Source organism: Notolabrus celidotus, chromosome 16, assembly GCF_009762535.1.
Source record: "Notolabrus celidotus isolate fNotCel1 chromosome 16, fNotCel1.pri, whole genome shotgun sequence".
NCBI lineage: Eukaryota > Metazoa > Chordata > Actinopteri > Labriformes > Labridae > Notolabrus > Notolabrus celidotus.
In genome coordinates this window covers 15,740,063-15,762,107 of record NC_048287.1, presented here as the reverse complement: position 1 = coordinate 15,762,107, position 22,045 = coordinate 15,740,063, and the positions used below count along the sequence as shown (strand labels likewise).

Sequence of the window (22,045 nt, the reverse complement as noted above, 5' to 3'; positions counted from 1 at the left end):
TGGAGAGTGATGCACACTTCAATTGAAGTGAATCACCCACCACAGATACATTGAACTGTGATTTTGATTTTACATCAGAGAGACTGGATGTTTGCCAGATGTTTTCAAGTTTTGGGAGGATTTCAGTTTCATATTTTAGACCATAGCTTGAAAGGTTTTGTACTTCTCTTCGATTTAAACATCCCTGTAGCTGTGTATATCTTATGAAAGCATCCTGCTACAAATAATCTATGGACACATGAGAGAACTTTCACAAAAAAAGAAATCTTAGATGCTTGTTTTTATACCAGCGATCTCAACCAAAATCAATCAGGCTTTCTTTTTTGCACCCTGCCCTACCCAGAACAGGAGCACTGGTCCCAAAATAGCATTTCTACTAACTTTCTATCTCAGCAGTGTGGAAAGTAATTCCTTCTCCTTGGACAAAGTTACACTGATAAAAGTGTATTTGAAATAAACCAACATTAGTGCACCTCTCCAAGAAAAGTCATTTTCTTGATCTCATCTCTTCTACCTTTTTTTTCTCTCGTTTAGACCCCGAAGGAGTATGAGAGGGAGTACAGCCGAGAGCTTCAGCAGAAAGGTGTGGAGTCCAGCAAGTTTCATGGCTTCGCCTATGATGGGATCTGGGTCATCGCCAAAACTTTGACTCGAGTGATGGAACTGCTTCGGGTAAAACAACGGCAGAACACCTACCACAACTTTACTGTGGATGACCGCGAAGTTGGCAAAATGGTGCTGGACGTCATGAATGAGACCAACTTTTTTGGTGTTACAGTAAGTTTTGTTGATGACTTGTCATGTTTTTCTGACACATTGAAGCAGTTGATTGGACTTATGAGTCTTATGCAGGTTATGAAAAAATGCCACACCAACCAAAAACACTGGGAAGCAAACATATTATCACGTTGCTTCTCCCAGTGCCCCATAATCACACAAAGAGCTCAACATTTACATCATCTGACAGTCAGTACATGTATGACAGTGTGTATTGTCTTTACTTGCCTCTTTCACTCTCTGTTTGGACATAACTGACCCACATGTGGAAAAACGCTTTGCAAGAGAAGCAAAGCGCCCATTCCATTCCTATTACATTTTCTAATACACAGCCCATATAGTAAACACCAACACTACATAATATTGTTCATATTACTGTTTACTATGTATTTAGCAAATGTCAGACGAACACAAACTGGCCCTAATTAGTACTCTGTAAGGCTTGAGGCTTGTTTTCGGAGAAGGTTACTTAGCCATCCTCTCCATATGAAGCCTAAAGTGATGTCATTTGATGCGGTCGACTCACTACAATGCTTTCAGGATTGATCCTTGTGGCTATGCTAGATCACAGCTGTAAGTGTGTGTGTGTGTGTGTGTGTGTGTGTGTGTGTGTGTGTGTGTGTGTGTGTGTGTGTGTGTGTATGTGTGTGTGTGTGTGTGTGTGTGTGTGTGTGTGTGTGTGTGTGTGCTAACTCTCACATCCTATTGAGCTGTTAGAGGATACCTCCGACCCTATGTAAAGGCCACCCCATTATTAGAGCGTACACTGCAGCTCCTAGACGAGGCAGCCAGTAGACATGCATGGACCTAGATTACACGAGAACATCACTTTATTTTATCACATTTTGAACAGTGTTCAACACATAAATGGGCTGCAATATGCATCTTCTGCAAAATATAGTGAAAATAGACATGCTACATTTAAGGTGGACCAAGGAGAGACGTAAAAAGACAACTTGGAGGACATCCAGTTACTTTTACTGTCTATACTTTACTGCAACAGATCAAAAGAGAAAAAAGTAGTTAATTACTATTGAACAGATTACTGACCTGTGTTAATGCACAATCTTGTTTGTGTTACATCTGAATACTAAATCCTTCAGGCTGTCATTCCATATCTCTTACACCTCTCTGAGCACAAACTCACTTAGAGTCGCTGATCAGCAGAAGGTAGGCATTAAACCTTTCCCTAGAGACTCGGGGGAACATAGATATACTGAAAACCATGCTACTTTTGTTGCATTTTTTAATACATGCAAAAAAAAAAGAAAGTCCTGTTAGGTTGTCTGCATAGACATGCAGCAGTTCATTTTCAGTCCAAAGTATGATGTAGTGGAATTACTCACATGTTTAACTTGAGTAAATTTTGCAATACCACTCACTCCATTCCAAGCAAAAGTCCCAGTCAGTTGTCCCTGTCCCCTCTAGTGAGTTTTCTCTTAAAGTAGATGAAAGTATTAACACTTAAAAAAAAATTGATGTACCAAAATGCAGACAAATCAGCAGAAGCAGAAGATTCGCATAGTTTGGTACTCTTGGCCTTTAGGGAATCACCATTGATGTTTAGGAATGAACACAATAAATGCAGCTGCTCTTTTTCTCTGTGCACTGAGGTACATATAGATGGTTCATAATTTAACCAACTAAGTTATTTTTAAATGTATTTATTTGACAACTAGAATCATCAATAGAGTAACATTAATATAAGCAGGAATGTTTTGCATGCAATTGCATCTTTTGAAGACCACAGCATTGCAGATATAATTGATTGCACCTCAGAAAAGCTTGGAGATCTGTCGACTGTCATATCTGTTCTTTTACGGTATTACATGAAATAAGATCAAACATGTTCCCTGTATGTAGCTCACATTAAGCACATAGAAACTTCCACCCACACACCATGATCAAATACAGAAAAGCAATTTCCCTTCCACACTGCATACATCATTTATGCTATTTTTGAATGCAGATATCAGATACAGCTATTACACAACCCTGTTTGCTTGTAAATTGCCATAACTTCTCCTCGATTTCCAATAAAATGACTCCATGCGCAAGCAGGGATCACACCCTGACTTGAGCCTCATGCCTTTCCTGATGTCACGATTTTACACTGCTGCATTGTTTGCTGTGTATACACTCACTCACACACACACACACACACACACACACACACACACACACACACACACGTCTCTGAGGACCAAACCGTGACCATTGTGCTCTGATCTAAGTCGTGCTGCCGAATCTGTAGCAGAGGCAGCGGGAGAGTGATCATGGAGGGCTCCGCGGTATTGATCTGGTTGCTGCCAGGGCCACAGAGAAGAAGTCTGACGTTAGCTAGAAGCGACTTTGGGGGCATGGAGAGTGCAGATAGCTGCTTGAACCACAGAATGATGTAGACTGAAATCCACCAGGGGAATAAACACAGCGGCTTTTGAGTGAGGGTGGCAGGTGTGTGGGTTTGATTTGCTGTTTTTTTCAGCTGTGGTTTGTGGTTAGCGTTTATATCTGTGTAATAGATCGGTAATGGTGAGTAGCGATCACGTCAAACAGGGGCTGGGACATGGCGTAGGGGGTGATGTGTGCATATGTTTTTCTTTTTTATTGTTTGTAACAACGTGTATTCCATTTTCATTCACTAAAAATGTGTTCCAACCTTAAACCCTGGAAACCCACAGGCTGCCACATCTGCAGCTCACACACTGAAATCTCATTTAACCCCAGCCCTTCTGTCACCAACAGCATCCTCACCGCCACAGACAAAGTGATACCAGGACGCCTACACTGTCTCACCTCAGAAAGGCGCACACAAATCTAACCGAGTCTCAGTAATTGTTCCATCAGCCACCATTTTGACTCAGGTCTGAGCGTCCTTTGAATACCAGACAAGGCACACCTGTCTGGGTCAGTGTACTCCAGTGAGGTTGCGTCAGCTACAGAGGAGCATAGTACTCCTACAGTGGCTTCTTTGACTTTTGGTCAAAGGAGGTTAATTTAATTGTTGCAGCATGGACTTTAATTTCCAATTAATAATATCAGAGCTGTTGCTTCTGCATATGTTTGATATGCTTTGCATGTTTTCCAAAACGTGTACACATTTGGGAGAACAAATTAAGGGCTGTTAAAATAACTTCTTGCCAACTCGGTAGGTGTGATAGCTCTACTTTTACTCACGTGAAGGGTAATTATAGTGGCAATGTAGCTACTCTAATAACCTGGATACATACAATTACAGACAGTCCCTGTTTTTTCAACCCACATTGTCTGACCCTATTTGCACTCCATAGTCATGTAAAAACAACACCTAATAAGCTGAACTGAGGTGTACTCCTGTGTCCTACTTTCACTTCTGGTATAATTACATAGCATATTGTAGGAAAGAGCAGAGTGGGATGACAGGAACTTGTTAGTGTTGACAAGTCAGACTGACACTGTGGTGTGAAATTGGGAGCAGAAGATCTGTTGTAAAGGTAATATTGGAGACTCCGAGGCTCAGGAGTCGTTAGCTCTGCAATCACCTGGGACATGCATGCATTTACATTAGCAAAATGTGACAAACATATTAAGTGCAATCGCATAGACATGCTTGCCACGCGCACACTCTTACAAACATCAAAGATGCCACACAAAGAGTGCGATTCAATCAGAGGGGTGGGATCCTACACTGCTACTTCAAAGCTTGCCATCTTTTTGAGGCAAAATTGGCTCTGCCGCTTCCTTCCCCACATTTCCCCCTCAGCTGTCGTTTAATCAGCCAATGCAAATCATCTCTATCTATCTATCTATCTATCTATCTATCTATCTATCTATCTATCTGTCTATCTGTCTATCTGTCTATCTGTCTATCTGTCTTCTACCTGTCCTGTCTATCTTTCTCTCTCACTTTTGTTATCCAGCCTGTAATATGTAAACCCAGTTAAATGCGTAATTAAGGAGCTGTGTAAGCAGATGGCAGGATGAATTAATTGAATGGTCTTGGTAGATGAAGACGGGAGAGCGTGATAAAGAGACAGAGGAAAGGAAAAAATAGAACAAGAGTAATAAGAATGAGAACACAGGAGAGAGAGATGAAGCGACAAGAGCCAAAATTGATTTAAATTCGTGGTCAGATAGCACCATAGAGTTGAATTGCTTTCGTCTACCCAGGGTACGTTTGCCAAATTGCATATGTTGACCCTGCGGAGTGAGAAGACTGTGAATTACCCTTTGTTTTGTCTCATTAAGGGTAAGTTGTTGATGTGAAAACACTCTTCTTTGGTAAGATACAAATATCTTTCAATTCGATAAGATCTCAAGCACATCCGATGACTTCTACACTCCTCTCCTTGGCCCGATGCGAGACCCACCTAAAGAATTGGCTTCTAAGTGCATCTGAGCCCAGATCTATGCCAGCATAACGTGAGCAAACACATTCATAATGGGTAGTCTTGCTGATCTGATGTTGTTCCAAAGATATTAGCAAATGAATTGGCTCAAAGATAATTTTGTTTACTTCCATAAACAGATCAATTTTGGCCACTTCTAATCAAATGAGATGCTGTATGTGCAGAAGCCGAGACTCTGCCCTTTCCCTGCCAACACTCCAGTGTCAGTGAAGCACGATGCATAAATTTAATGGAACTAAGCTCCCATTCATTTGTACCCATTTGTTTTTCTACTGTTTATGCCGCATACAATCCAGCAGAAAAGGGTATTTTTAATGAATTACAATATGTTTAGTACGTGTTTCCAGTCTTTTATTTTATATTAAAGATGCATTTTATTCTTTACAGGGCCAAGTCATGTTTCGGAACGGAGAGAGGATGGGCACTATAAAATTCAACCAATTTCAAGGTAAGTGTGATACTAATACTTCTCCACTCCTCAGATTAAGCAATAACAATTTCTACCTTGGTTTAAACTTTTCTCAGTCTCTTTCTAATGAAAAACCTAATTTTTAAGCATCAACATTGATTTATCACATGTACTTACTTCAGGCATCCTGTTACACCCACCTCAAGCTATTCACTCTTGTTCTTGACCTGACACCTTCTCTGAGGGCGAGAAAGAATCATAACAGTAGTGTGTTGAATTGCAACTGCTGCACATCTGTGCTCAATGAAAACTGGAGATTTTATAATATACAACATCCTGGGTTTCCTCAGTTTCAAAAAGCTTCTTCAACTTTTCTTCAGTCAGACTGGGTTGCCATGGTTATGGTACATGTTTGTTATAGTGAATACCGGTACCTATAATGGATGCTGACCCAAAAGACAGAATGAAAAAAACCCAAAGTTATGTAAACAGGAAAGAGAGTATGAAGGGTTCAACAGTTTTATAGTCAGAAGCTTTGTGCATACATTTAATCGATTTAATAATCTTTCTTGTTATAGTTTGCATGGCTGCAAGAGTTGTTTGTTAGAAAACATAAAAATTTAATCATTTTCTTGGTGAAGGAAGTACCCACAAGACTCTCTGTTTGTGTGGGTGCTGTTTGGGAGAATCGTAAACTCTGCTTTCTGTGCTGGATCTCCTCTCTTGTTATTGGATGATGCTTCTGGGCAGCTAAGATTGCACTCGGAAAAATGCCTCAGCGTTCTCTGTCCTCTCGGCATAATCCAGCAGTTGCTTTTGAGCCTGCGAGACATGCTGAGGGTCAGAATCACCCAGAGATGGAATCTTGATGTAGGGGATTCCCCCTACTGGATACAGCACACTGCAAGGTGCTGTCCGGTCTGCTCTGCCTAAACATCTTATCTTCCTCGCAGCGGAGGAGCTCAGTCCCTCTGGCTGCTTACAACATGCCCTGTGTGTGTATGCGTCTGTGTGTGTGGGAGAGATCAAGAGCAGTTTGTGTGAGCCTCTGTGTATGCTAATGCTGCTGCAGACCAGGCTCAGCAGGTTTAGAGAAAATTGAACCATACATGATAAAAAGATTTGATCTTATGTTGAAGTAACACTATATCATCAAAGTAAATCAGTATAAAGAAACAGAGAGCAATGATTTTTTTTAAAGCTTTTTTTGCCTTCATTTTTTCCCATCTGCCCTTGTAGATATTTGTTTCCATTTTAATTTGATTTTACTAATCTTCTTCTTCAGTTTTAACATCATACACCATACCCTGCTCCAAACCTCATCACTGCTCGAACTACAAACAGAATACAAAAACCAGCACACTTTCCATGTTAAAAATCCAGACCCCTGGGTATTGATTCTTAACTTTTATGTAGAATCTGTAAATAGAGATGGTAACAGTTAAAAGTGAACTACTTGCTCTAGATTTTAATTTGGTTCCACCCCCCCTATCTTTATTTTTTTATAGAGGAGAGGACAGTGGATAGCGTAGGAAACCGGGGAGAGTGGGGGAATGACATGAGTGAAGGAGGTTGCAGGCTAGATTCAAACCCGGGACACGGGCGCGCAACTTAACCATTAGCCTAAGCCCCCCCTCCTATTTCCGTCAAGTTCCTGCAGCCTCCCCAGTGCCCCCCTGTGACCCTGACCCCCACTTTGAAAACCACTGCCATGGATTGTTGAGTTATTATTACCTAGCTGTTTTAAATGCATGATTCTTATTGGTCAAACCCCCATCATATAATTCTTAACGGTAAAAGCGACACCAGGGACAACCTGATCAGACACGTCATATCAAATTAATCCATGGAAAGGAGTTAAAATTCTTGTTTTTGTGTGTGTGCACAGTTTGTATCCACCTTATAATGATCTATAATCATAGCATGGATCCCCTTTTCCATTGCATAATTTTTTCTACCTTCCATCAGCTCATGGTCAGCTGCCAAATCCCTCCCTTACATTACAGCTCTCTCTCACCATCCTCTTCCAGCTTCATCATATCGCCTCCATCCCTCCTTAACCTTCACTCTATCACTTCCTCCTCACTTGTCAGGGATCGCGCATTTGTCACCCTTTTGACACACCGAGAGCCTGAGCTGGATGGAGAGGAGAGGAGAGGAGGGACAGCCCCAGCTTGAATATTTCAAAAGCCACTGATCCTCAACACGACCCTATCATCTGTCCTCAGCCTCTGATCCTCCATTTTTACCCTGTCAGACGTTCTTAGTCAGAGGCCTCAATGCCTCTTATTCCCACTGTCTCTCCCGAGGATAAGAGATAACTCGACACCAGAGGTCTCGATTACGGTGTCTGTCCCTCTGAGAACAGATTTGAAATCAACACACCTCCAGGCATGCAAGATAAGAAAACCTGGCCTTTGTCCCTATGTAAGAATAATATATGTATCCATAATCTGAGGTTTTATGTGTGTAGGTAAAAGGTTAAGATGTTTCCGATCTTTGGATATGAATGTTAGGATTGCTGTCTACAGCACCCCTCAAGTGAGAATTAATTTCTTGGTATTCTATCTTCCTTTGTGGATGTTTGAACAAGCCTCACAGCTGTCAGTTAAGCTGCAGGAAGTCGTCGCCTTACACTCCTTTGAACTTAAAGAAGCTCAAAAGAATATCACTGAACTGTACCTCCAGTGGTTTTAAATGAAGCAGACACTTTTTTATACTAGGCTCCCATAGATCAGGCATGAGACAAATTGTAAATGAACTTTAAGACCTGTGTGAATGGCATGGCAAAGGACTTTGGATACACTTAACATTTACTAGAACTGTTAAAGAGATGGATCCGATTGCGTTAATAATGACGCTTACTATTAGGCATGATATAATTGAGGTCAAACAATCACCACTTTGAAAGTTCAGACCAGTCTCTGCTCTCATATCATATACTGCATGTCACCTGTGCTTGAGTTGCAGGTGAATAAGTGAAAAAAGTGAGAATGTTCTTATTTTCTGTTCATATGGCAAAGAGCAGGTTTTATAGTTAATTATAGGTAAAGATTACCAACCAGTGGAGAACACCAAGTAAGGGATAATATGAAGTGAGTGGTTAGTTTTGCAGATTGTTTCATAAAAGTAGTCACTCTGATTACACAGTTGGCAGCGCTTCCATGGCATACAGGATCAAGTTAAAACATGGCCTGCTTATGTGTTATAAATCACATTAAACAGATCATTTCTATTAATGGGGAAGTTATACAAAACAAATGCTCATGCTCTCCAGAAGACGGAAGCTGCCATTTTTGCCACAGTGTCAATAGGCAGATGTGAAGTGTACTGTACTTCTTCAATGGATGGAACTGATTTAACGCCTAGAATCAGGCTGGCTCTGGCAACACTTTGCTGTTTAGAAATAAAACACCCTTGCTATGGGATATTAACCAATCATATATATATATATACGCATACATATATATATACGAAAGTGTATATATATGTTCCTGTATACTGCCAAATTTCAAAGTTATTTATACACCAGTGCTTGCGTTTGCATCGTATAATGAGATATTAAAAACCTGCAATGAGTGCAACAATTGCAATCTATTGCCATGCAGTTAATCATCTTCAAATTACTTTCACTGATTCCAGATAGAAAATAACATTCCTTTAATTATACACCTATTTTCTTTTGTGTTATTATTAAACAGTTTCTCATATTTTTATCCCATGCTTATTTTTATCTGAATGGAGCCCCCCTATGAGCTAGTCCAGGCAGACAACTCATACTGCACTAATTTCACATTTGCATCATTCTCACAATTACCTGACACATACGGGCGGACGATTTAAGCTGCAAGATTTCCGGTCTCTGCCTCTGCTTTGCCAATGCCAATGCCACTGCTGCTCTGCACTTAAACTTTCAGCCCCACCACCTCCCTAGCATCCACCTGTAAGCTCTGATTTAATGGGGTTTAAGATGTTATCTCATCACTCCTCAATTTCTGCATGTAAAGTTAATCTGTGATGAGTGATGAGATCCGTAGCCTAGACGGCAAACGCAAACAATGTTCTGCCGTGAGTCAATTGGCTGAATTCTATGTAATTTCCCTGGCAGTAAGAGAACTGCTGCCCACCAGCTCTGTATTTATTTGTTCTACTTCTTTTATCATTGATTTGTACTACAACATCCTTGTATGTATAAACCATCTTTACAATAACCCTGATTCAGATTCTGATAGAATTATTCAACACCAAAATTATATCAGTTTAGTTAACAATAATATGAACATAAAAATAAATGTCTATAATGGGCTGTAATGTTATTGAAATCTGACACAATAACATCACGATAACAAGCCTGCCGTATGCAGTGGCGGTTCTAGGGAGGGGCCAACAGGGGCCAGTGCCCCTGTAAAACTGAACCTGGACCCCCCTGTGGCCCCCCCCTCCACACCAAACAGATATTATACAATAAAAAAAGCTTCGGTATCGTGCCAATGTTACAGGCGGAACACATGCGTGTGGCACTTGGTTCCAGTCCCTTAGAGCACTTAGGGACTCATGTTGAGTGTAAACAGCCAAACAGCTGCTGTCAGTCTGCATTTTAATATAGTACACAGTTGTAGATGTGTCTAGTATATAGGGATGCACTGATGTTTTGCTAGTTTGTTCTCAGCCAGTCCTCGCCCTTTTCAGTCTCTTTTGTCAGGGCTGAATGTGTCCCTCTGACAACACCCTTGGCCCCAGCCTGGCTCCCCCAGTAAAACGGGTCTAGAACAGCCACTGGCCATAGGATATTTATTGCAACATTTCAAAAAAGAAAAAGATAAATGAAGGCTAAGGAAAAAAAGCTTGTGAAGTCCACCCATCTATGGTAAGTGAGATGCGCCCTTCTTGCTTGAGGCTCTACGTAACTTTAGCCTCTTTTGTCTCTTTTTAGAGACAATGGTTGACAAATATAGTGTTTGACTTAAGAATGGTTGTGATGGGAATTTTACTTTGGCTTCATCGTTTTTACTAACTTTCTGAATCCTTCGTAGTTGAACAGAGAAAATTGCTGTAGATCTTTGGCTTTATAGTCAGGGGTATGTCTTGTGACCTTTGAGCACTTGCCCTCTTATGGGGATTTTAGGTCTTTTGGTCTGGCTTAATTTTTTCTTTGCATATTCTCGAATCTTTCCAGGGTGGCTTCTCATATTACTGAAATTCCCCAACTTGTAGCTCACTGCAGTCTGACAGTGTCTGCATGTTGTTTTCAATAAACTACATCTCAGGCAGCGAGCAGAGTGTAAAAGGATGATAGGCACGCATTTGACAATGGTCGGTGTAGTTCCCACTTCCCTCTGCTACAGCTAAAAACAAAACTAAACTTTTTGCCCGGAAGACCTGTCTTTTCGTACAATATCATCACAGGTCCATGATGGCATCAAGGCACTTTTGTCCTTGCAATATCACGAAAGTGACAATACCCTAGTCGTCAAGCCCTTAACTTATTCATTCCTATTAAGATGTAGACTTTTAAAAACTGTAGACAAAATTATACTTGCTGTTTTGTATATTAAGAGTTAATCAGTATTCACAGAATTTGATAAAGAATACTTCTGCCAAGTTGTTTTTGATTCTGATATTCAAATTAGACTTAAAAGTGTGTTCATTCAGGACTATCTCCACCTGAAGATTTATGTACTGATAGGTATTTGCCGCAGCAGAAGGGCATCTATGGGCTAAAACAAACTGCATAACCCATGTGCATTAAAAGATAAGAAAGGCACGTCAATTTTTTAGCCTAATGATGAGATGAGTTTTGAACATTTTTCCATTGGGAAGGTAAATTTGGAATTAACAGTTGTTTAAAGTAATTGAATAAACAAAAAGGCCTGAAATGTTGTTGTCCTGGCTGAGCGACAGGTTGACTTTAACAGCCTGCTATACAGCCATCAATAATCCCTGAGGAAACAGCACTGGGAGAGTATTTAACATCTCAAAGGAAGAGTGCTGATTTACAATCTCTTACACAGATCTTACCAAAGGATGTGGTCAAGGTAAAAAGGGTTATTGATCCTATATGGTTATCCTCATTTCCTTTGCATACAGTAGAAAATAGACAGTTCCAAGATTGTCGCATACAGCCTGTCGTACATTTTCAACACAGATCCTGATGCTTTGATTCCAGAACTGGAGATCAAGTGAGGTGATTCACGGAGCGTAGCAGAGTGGGGAACGTGACGCTCTGTGATGCCGCAATAGCTGATGTTATCTGTCATTTCGCTCGTCAAGGACAATGTTGCTGAGGAGTTCAGTGGGCCTAGAAGAGTGATAACAGGGAGAGATTTTTGCTTGCACACCAGGAGAAATTGCAGGTTGTTTATAGTGGGTACTAAAAAAAAGAATCAGAATAATTTGTCCTCTCTTCTTCTTCTCTCCTCCCGGGTGTATACTCTAAGTGAGTAATCTTCATGAGTGAAGCAGAGAGAAGGCCCAGGTTTGTCTGACAAGGTCATGCTTCCTCCAATATTACACCTCAGGGACTCATACTTGTTTCTAAAAGAGAAAACACTCAATCCTGAAATAGCTGTGTTGAGCTGTGTTGTGCTGAACAACACAGAGACAGTTTTTTAGGGTGGAGTGTACAGCCATTCAAAACCACCTTGCTGTTTCTTGAAAATGATAGAAACAATGTATATTGCAGTGTAAATGGATAGACAGTTGCATTTGTTTAGCCCCTTTGACATAAGCTGAACATTCTTTTGATGGAGTGCACAGCTCTTTCTACGTTTGAGTTTTTTATGTCCCTGCCCGGTGCTATCACAGCTGTTTTCTGTAATATCTGCTCTTATTGCTCTTAAGGTTTCCTTGAGGTAAAATAAAACAATAATTGCTATTGCGGAAAACAAGAAGACTGTTTCTGTACCATATTAAGCTGCATTTGAAAGCTTCTGATGGAGCATCTTAAAAGACACTCTCACTGGGTGCTCTGAAATAATATGTTTGAGATATGTTCTTAAATTGCTAATGAGTTTTGGGAGACGCTGTGATTTAAAGGTCTCAGTAGCCCTGTGCCAGTGTGTGAAGCTAAAAGCTGGGCCTTCAGGGTGTCCAATTAATGTTTGAATACGATGTACTACCTCTGTTACATTTTCCCCAATTAAAACTCACTGGTGCTGCATGTAATACACTCATCAAATTTCTTCGTATTAATGATCCATAGTTTTAGCCTTTAATAATTTCCTAATCAAAGCTGTCAACATAAATATTTCACATGACCAACTAGAGAATGATGCAAGAAAATCAAACACTGGTGTAATCATAAAACTAATTGTTTGGCTGTTGGCCTTAATACCCTACAAAAATGTTGTTTTTAGACTTGCAAGCTGCATATCTGGAGGGATGGTAGCATCTGTTGTATTAGTTTGTTTGTTGGTCAAGCCATCACTCCAATCTAGGTAAAAAACATATCCACATATCCGCTTAATGAATTGAAAAAATGTTGGACATACTTCTGCTTCTTACAGGCAAAGTATTTCAGCTACGTAGTAGTGTTTTTGAGCAAAATGTTTCAACAACTATGTGATTCATTGCTATGACATTTAGTACAAATTTGTATGTTCTGTTCAGTCATGTTGTAACAACTTTGTTGATACATTAACTATTACTCTATCTTTCATCTGCTCAAAACGTAGCTTTATCACACCTTTGACTCAAAAACAAAAACCTTAAGAACTGTTGAAATACCCATCTGCTTTAGCTATGTGTCGTGTTCAGTCCTAATAAGCTGATGTTAGCATGCTAATCCATTTCTGTACCATGATAAACAGCATATCTGCTAGAAATTGGCACAAGGTCATTATTAGCATGCTAGCATACTGATGCTAACATTTAGCACAAATGGCCTCTTTTGCTGAAAGGGTCAGCAGCATGCCTATGTTTTTTTGTCTAAGGACCATTTGACTTAGCAGGCTTATATGGCTTTGAGGGAGTAATGTCAGTCCAAAGACTGTCAGCATCCAGGAAGTAGTTTTAGGTAAACTCCTGTTTTTTAACGTCTATACATGTTTGTTTGTTTTTTCAACAGAGGGCCAAGAAGTGAAGGTTGGAGAGTACAATGCCATTGCTGATGTGCTGGACCTCATCAACAACTCCATAAGGTTTCAAGGTAAGAATATGTATACATGTGCAAAAGCCCACATTAGTGTGTAACTGAGCATTGACTGAGTGACACAAGAACCAGGTGTCCTGATGCATCTGTCGTGTGTTTATTTATACTGCATGTTAAAGGCCCATCACTTACCACTGCAGCACTCACCACTCTGGTCCACTTGAACCTAAACTCTGTTAAGCACACACACAAACTCAGACACTACCACCACTACCACCACCACCGTGCATAGGGACTGGCCACTCTGCTTTACCACTCTGAACTGTCCTCTCTGTAATAAATTATTCACCATTCCATTTTTCACCCCTTGCGTGTTTGCTTGTGTTGACATACTTTGTAATTTGTTCGATTCCCCTGGCTCTTCTCCCCTTAACCACCCTCCCAGTCTTCCTCCATCTTCTCTGCTTTGCCCCACATTGAGAAAGCCTTGAACAGTAACATCTAAGACGCTTGTTTCCACATCCCTGACCACAGTAAGAGGAGACATGTAAGATGATGCCATGCGATCGATTGGCACACTGGCAGGTGAAAAATAGAGCCAAAGATAAGAAAGTGCAGAGTCTGACCACAATAACTTAACTGCGGTGCATAGAGAGACATGCACTCAACCAGGGGGAACTGTGGACCAGGAAATGGGTCTCAAATAACTGAATGCCTGCCACACTGTCACTATTTTTGTCTGGATGAATAGAGAAAGATTTGAAAGAGGCTGGCTTGAGTTGTCAGAATGGAGAAAGAAACCTCTCTGGAGAGAGTGAACCCGTCCAAAGAATCCACTTTTGTTCATGTACTCTGTAATTTAGATCACCAAGTATACCATGAAATCAACATTTGATAAAGCAATGCTACTCACTTTTGTTTGAGGTTCACTTATTTTTAAAGGTTGTCTTCAGTGAAATCTCTTTCTTTATCACATGTTCTCGTTTTTCTTTCAGGCGTAGAGCCTCCAAAAGATCGTACATTTGTGCGTCTGCAGCGGCGCCACATCAACGTGCCTCTCTACAGTATCCTGTCAACCATCACCATACTGGGCATGCTAATGGCAGGAGCCTTCCTCTTCTTCAACATCAAGAACCGGAATCACAGGTCAGTAATCAGCATTCAGCTTTGAGAACAAGAGGACGAGGAAGGGTGGAGGTGGACTACATAAATGTAAGGTGTGGCAGGAAAGCAAATGAAGGGGGGTGTTCAGGGACACAGATGAGAGGGATGAATGAATGCCTGGGAAATCAGAGGAGATTGAGTGGCTTTAGAATGAAGAAATGATGATAAACCTTCTGCAGGAACATTATTATACATATCTCTCTCCTCCATACCAAAATAGTACCATTCTATTTGAATCTATTGTAATGTTTCTCCTTCCAGACTTATCAAGATGTCCAGTCCCTACATGAACAACTTGATCATCCTGGGAGGCCTGCTATCCTATGCCTCCATCTTCCTGTTTGGTCTGGATGGAGGTTTTGTCTCTGACAAAGAATTTGAGACTCTTTGCACTGTGAGTTCTCTTGAAACTTCTCATAAACATCATAAAGTAGAATTCAATAACTGACAGATTTGATCCTTTTAGAGTTAGACAGTGGTGTTGTAGCCAAAACAATGTAACTGGAGTAATCACCAAGAACAAGGTTTTGACATGATAGTAGGGTAAGGCTTAGTCAAGGCAAAGACAAGACTAGACCAGTGTGAGTCCCACATTGTGTGAAACAAATGAGAGGAATCAGAAATATTAATATAATTGGTACCTCTCAAATAGATCTGATGGATCGGAATCCAAATAAATGCTTAAACTCTTTCACTGTATGTGAGGAAACAGCTAGTTTCGTATTCATTTGAACAGAAGTTTACATTTTAACTAGCCTACTAGTCTAAAGGTAAGAAAATACTAATGAAGATACCATCACTGAATTGCCAGTAAACAAGTTCATATTTGTTTGGGTGTGTGCCTAATGTTAGTGATACTAGTACCACCATCCTATGGGCCTCAATGCAGGATTAGGTCTACTTTCCTGTGCTTGCTACGCATCTACAGCCCACACACAACTTTTTTTCCATTTCCTAGATCAAATTATTGCCAGCTGCCAACTGTTCCGAGGTGTTATCCGTCATCTGTGTTTGTTAACATCTGGGTAGTAGAGCATTTAAGGATTATGGCAGTGGCCATTAACTGCACCTACAGCCCCAGCTAGTAGTAGGTTACCGTGCTACAGCTTAGACACAACAAACGACTTGCATTTTTGGCCTGCAGTAACGTAGATATAAATAGATTGCTTAATGGGCTTGTTATTCTGGTGACTGACTAGTGAGGGTGATGATCAGTTTTTAAAATATTTTTTACCAAAGAAGTGAAAAAAAAAGAATTATTTAAAGTATCATTCACAGAATGTTCTATAAACTATCCAGCAAGTGTGCCATCATGATTGGCAATGGTTTAGTTAACATAAAACACATATCTTTAGACCTGTCTAGCTTTGAAATCTAGATTTAATTTATTTTCATCCAAACCTTGTCATGACAGAGAAAGGATGAAGCGAATTCAGAAACAGGGCAGAGATGTCCCTTGAGACCGTCAAGTTCTACAACACCATATGATGCTATTAATTAGTAACATGTTCAGATATCATATTTACATGGCAGTCCATTATTGAAATGTTTGGTTTTTCCTCTTGTATTTTTAGAATGAATAAAACATATGGAGAATACTGCAGTAACTCTCATTTCATGCTCTATGATACTAACTCTATTATCTGACTGAATCTAATTTTGGTTTCTTGCTCACATTGAGCACTTTAAGTGTCTTCCCCCAGGTAACATTACTGACTGTGCAGATGCTGGATTAATTAAAGAGTTTTGATTACAGTGATAACCAGTTTCCACTGAAATACCACCCTCCCAGACACAGACACAGACACACGGCAGAGTAATGTGAGTCAGGGCACGTCTCAAGCTGCCACCACCTTGCTGATACAAAGCTCGTCACTTCAGAAGAGGTCAGCAGAGGAGCACAGAGGTTGACGCATTCAACTCCAATCAATATGTGCTTCTTTCCTAGAGAATAGATGGTGTAATTGTTTTTTTAAAAGTCTTGTTTAACCAAGCCCTGCCTGGCTTTATTGTTTTCTACATTTGGCTGAGATGGGCATGTAAAGAAGGCAAAGTGTAAATGTGTGTGTGCTGCAGAGAGGGTTCACACGCATAGAAGTTAAGTGAGAAGTCAAACACACACAGAATAAAAAAGCCTTTTGTAGCTATTTTAGGATTTTATCATTTATATTCAAATTCTAATCTTCTAAAACACGTCAGCAGTGTCCTTTGTGCCAAAGCAGTAAGAGGTCTTCTTTTTGTCTCTCATTATGATGAAACACTCTCAGGAGTGTGACAGCTTCCAACGGTCCGGGGCGTTCTCCCAGAAGTCCATACTTAGAGATCAAGAATAAATCTGACAGCCTTTTATTTTTAGATTGTTTCACGGTGCTATTTTGAATGAATCTCGGGAAGAAATGCAAATACCTGTCAGATCTGATGTTGTTTTAAGCCTTGATCACCAGTTTAAAACCTGACACTGTTATGGTGTTGCTGTTGCTCTGATAGGTTCGGACATGGATCCTCATTGTTGGATACACAACAGCTTTTGGCGCCATGTTTGCCAAGACCTGGAGGGTGCACGCCATCTTCAAAAATGTGAAGATGAAGAAGAAGGTAAGGAAAAATCCCTCATGCTTTATAAGGAATACACAAGAGACATATGAGAGGAACTCTGAGTGATTCAAATGTAATTTCCATATCTTCAGATTTTTAAAGGCCAGGGAAGAAACTCCCTTTACTGATACATTTGATTGTTCAAATTATGACGCACCTGCTACAAAGAGAAGTGCTTCTTGGTGCTTTCCTTGTGAGTCACTATTATACATAGGTACATATCATTTCTACTGGTAAAATCTGCCTGTGAAACCTTCCATTTCTTATCACACCATGTACATCTGCCGGATATGATGACTAACAGTCCATAAAACCACAAAAATCTCCATTGAAACGTGTAAACCTGACAGCCTTATCCTGGAAGCCTCACATGCCTCTCAAGAGCCAAACACTGGTGTGTGGGTGATTGTATTCTTACTCATGCTTTATAACAAACACGCTAAAAGACTGGCAGCCCCTGGCACCTGCTTTCAGAATCTCCTCTGTTAAAAATAAAGAAAAAAATCTGAAATACGAATGGCTTTTAAACATCTGACACAATCTGTTTCACTGGCCCAGTTATATAAATTGGTGCCGGGCACACTGAATGTTGTAACTGGTTGGCCTTTTTGTATTTATAGATCCCCCCCCCTCTCTTTGTCTCTCTCTCTCACCCTCTTGCATATTGGAAGAAGTGTGGGTGGCCTGCCAGAGAGAGAGAGAAAGCAGGAAGAGAGGGATGGATCAAAGAGTTGGAGAGGGTGGAGAGCTTTAGTGGCAGAAGGGAGGGTGGAGGGTGGGGTGGCAGAAGGAGGAAGGCAAAGCAGGGCAGAGAAAAGGGACAAGACAAACAGTGTGGCACAAACAGTAGAGAAAGTAGGTTGGATACTGCGAAAACAACCCTGGAAAAAGAGGGCAATTGGTAGAAAGATAACTTAGATTACAGGTTAAAAGATGAAAAGCTGCTTGAGTTTCCTCTGCAGTTCTGAGACACAAGATCATCACATATTTTGACCCATACTGCTAATTTCAGGTCTCAAACCTCTGTTTTATTTGCAAAACACACAAAAAAAAACCTCAAAGTGAGTGCAGGTACTTTGACTGCAGCTTATTTGCTTTAGGTGCCCTGAAGTCCTTGTTAACCGCCTTCACGGCGTGAGGAACGAGTGAGTGTTAGCCATCTTTTCTTCTAACACATCGGCCCGTTCCAGCATCCATCACATCCTCCCCCAGCCTTCCCCTATATTTTTCCTCGTACTGGAGAGCACCGATTGTAAATCAGAGGTGTGTTCAATAAAGGTTCCTCTCAACGGACTATGACCTGCACTCCTTCAATTCTTAAAGAGCTCCAAGACATGGACAGCGCGTGTGATGTTAGGGTGGGGGATGGGACTCTCAATCAATATCCACCTCTAAATACACACAAGCAGACACCACAAGCACATATAAGCCCACAAACTGAGTAAATATTACCTCTCAGCCTCAGGTTTCTGCAGCAGCTGCATGTCAGTCTTACTTATATTTGTAATTTTCTGTGCAGTCCTTAGTGACACATTGCTGAATCCACATGCATGATAACCATGGTACACAATGAAGGCATGAAGCAAACACAAAGTATCCATAAGCTTATTTCACTTGCATGCATGTATACAGAGGTCACACACGCATGATTGTGTGTACATATAGGTATTGCATGTACACACGTTAAGTGTGCACTATTTCTTGGACCTTGATAGATCACTTGTAGAACACTGTTGATAAGACCTCTTAAAGTTTAGCCACATCGTTATACTTTAGCAAGGTTATGTAAATGTTACAACCAATTTGTACAACAGAAAATAATGTAACTCTAGGTCTCTAGTCTTTTTTTCAGAGTTTAGATCATATCTCATGATCAGTGCACCGACTTGGCTTATTAATATAGACTAGAGAAACATATTTATCTCTATATTTCTACTCTGTTTGTCCAAGGGCATGTGCGCATTCAGTGTTTTTCACACTCTGTTTTCCTCAGTTAGATTAATCAGTAAACTCAGAGGCACAAGACTCCAACCAATTTTGAAGAGTGCCAATATTACTTGGTGAAGGAAAACAGTAGATCACACTTCAGGTAATTTAGAGCCATTACATAGTTTGCCTGACAGATTCAGCTGGCAGGGAAACTTGTCACAGTTGGATTGATCGTAACTACCCTAAAATACCATATAATTACATGACTTTTTTACAAATGCATACTATGTAGGTTAATAGTAGCTCTAGTAAGTTGTACCAAATATATTTGACCAGAACTAATTTAAATGTATATAAAACTTTTTAAATTATTATCCATCTTGGCTTCAGTTATTTTTAATATGCTGGACACCACTCTTTACTCTGCTCTGCGTGTACCTTCCTCTAAACTCTAAACAGGAACATCTCAGTATTCACCAAAGAAGAAACCCTCTTCTTGCCTTGCCTATATTTGTTCAATGCTAACACCATCAAAAGAGCCCACATCAAAAAACAATCCCCTCATGCATCTCATCTTGAGCCCACCAGCGGATGGAGCCCACTGTGCTGCATCTGGGCTATGTGATACTCTCCAAACAGAGCCCAGCCTGTGTTCCCTGACCTTTCCTTTGATGCTGCGTTCCAGCCAGTCAAACGCTATTAAAAATAAAGATCACAAACAGGCCACGGCTTTCATCCCTCTAAAGTTCACGGTACAAAAGAGGAGCTTTAGTGGTTCACAGCATAGGCTCCTGTTTGGTGGATCTTTTGCACGTTTCCTGCCACAAAGAAACAAGATCCTGGCCTGTTGGTTTGCATGATGAACTGAATATCCCACAATGGAGCCAAGTTTTGGACCAATGAAGTACAATCTTCTAAATATTCTACATAGATGTGTTTTAGTTCTCGAATCTAGGACTCGGACTCGAGCACTGATTTTCAGGACTTGTTACTCAACTTGGACTCAAGCACTGATGACTAGTACCTGAACTTTGGCTTGAGCATTAACTTCATTAAGTCGTAAGCATCTGCATGCACGTTCATGTTCTATCTTGTTCAGCAGTTACTGCCAGTATGCTGGAATAGGTGCCACGAATCACGTGTATTGCTATTATAGATTTTACTGCAAATGCAAGAAAGACAGTGTAACATGTTCAACATGTAAAAGGTAGAAAACAGGAAAAAAAAACTTTAATAGACTCAGACTTGCACACAGGTAATGGGACTGTACTCATACTGTAGTGCTTGCAGCTTGTACAAGGACTTGGACACAGCAGACTCAAAACTGTACCTGGACTCGAGGTTTGATGACTCGATTACAACACCGCCACATGTGCTTAGCTTAGCATAGATTTGTACTTTTCTATAGAACAACATACTGACTTTTTATCATTCAGCCAAATCCATTATTGGTATATAAGTACATGTCTTAGTTAATAAATATATGAACTAATTATAATTCCCTAATATTAGTCGAAATTAATAGATAATGTGAAAATGTTTGACACAGCATGTGATTTCAATTTAGACAACTGGTCCTAAATTGTATGACGGGAGTAAGACATATCTGGATAATCTTTAACAAACACACTACAAGGTTTTTTCTGTCGTGTTTCAGTTTTCCATAGTTAGTTAAAAAAAAACAAAAAAGAAAAATCTGCCTCGGACCAAATCCTTGCTCTGTTTTTTGCCTAAAGGAATTGGCTCAAAGACCGCCTCACATGTTTGCGACCAATACATCGCTACTCTTGGACATTTGGCTGGTTGCCTTTCCTGTAGGTGGTTAATTGAAGCTGGATGCATTGTTATCAGTGCCTGATTAGATGGTTAGGATGAAACCAGCAGGGCTCTCAGTCCTCAGATGGGATAAGAATCACTAGATTACATTGGTCAATAAGGAATGGGTTTAAAGCGGCTCTACAGACACACATACAAGATATGGTGCTACGGTGCTGACAAAAGCCACCTCATCTCCTTTCCTCCAGATCATAAAGGACCAGAAGTTGTTGATCATCGTCGGCGGGATGCTTCTGATCGACCTGTGCATCCTCATCACCTGGCAGATTGTTGACCCGCTTAAGAGGACGGTTGAAGAGTACAGCTTGGAGGTCAGTTTGCCTTTTAATCTATGTATCACTCCTTGTTTACTCTTGGCCTTGATTGTGTTTTTTTATTATGTTGATGTAACATGATGTACCTCAGCTGGGAGATTCCCAGTGGCACAGATTCTTCCCTAAAACCGCCTGTGTATTATGAGTTTAAGCAAACAAAATGTCCGCCTCAGGCTGTAACATGAGCATCTTTTGTTGTGCTAGTTATTTTTGGGTCAGGAAGTGAGCCATTGCTGCCTCCTGCGCTCACCCCATAGCCGGACATGTGCCAGCTTGGATGTGAGACATTGGCAAGGCCTGCTGGAAAAGAGGCTCTTGGCATCACATTGTCCTCGCTGGAGAGATGGCGTGGTGGATAGAAATGAACTCTGCTTTATGTGATTGGTTAGAGTAGAATAAAATTGTCAGAGATTGGTTCTGAATTAGTGAAGCTGTGCACCAAATTGGCTAAAATAAACATGCACTGCTTTGGCATTAGAGTTTGATGTGTGTGGATTGCGTTTTATGGTTAGCTCTAACTTATTAGCACAAAACTGTCAGTGGT

The 22,045-nt window shown here is 40.5% G+C and overlaps 1 protein-coding gene across 4 annotated transcripts in view; it reads left to right on the top strand.

Annotated features, from left to right (window-relative positions):
* Positions 1 to 22,045, top strand: part of gabbr2 (gamma-aminobutyric acid (GABA) B receptor, 2) — a 217,689-nt gene that overhangs the window by 131,658 nt on the left and 63,986 nt on the right. For all 4 annotated transcript variants that reach the window (XM_034705475.1, XM_034705477.1, XM_034705476.1 and 1 more), the window contains 7 exons: positions 535 to 777; positions 5,553 to 5,613; positions 13,640 to 13,720; positions 14,659 to 14,809; positions 15,089 to 15,221; positions 17,315 to 17,422; positions 21,376 to 21,498. In XM_034705475.1, the coding sequence (XP_034561366.1) occupies positions 535 to 777; positions 5,553 to 5,613; positions 13,640 to 13,720; positions 14,659 to 14,809; positions 15,089 to 15,221; positions 17,315 to 17,422; positions 21,376 to 21,498 (900 nt within the window). The remainder of the gene's footprint in view (positions 1 to 534; positions 778 to 5,552; positions 5,614 to 13,639; positions 13,721 to 14,658; positions 14,810 to 15,088; positions 15,222 to 17,314; positions 17,423 to 21,375; positions 21,499 to 22,045) is intronic.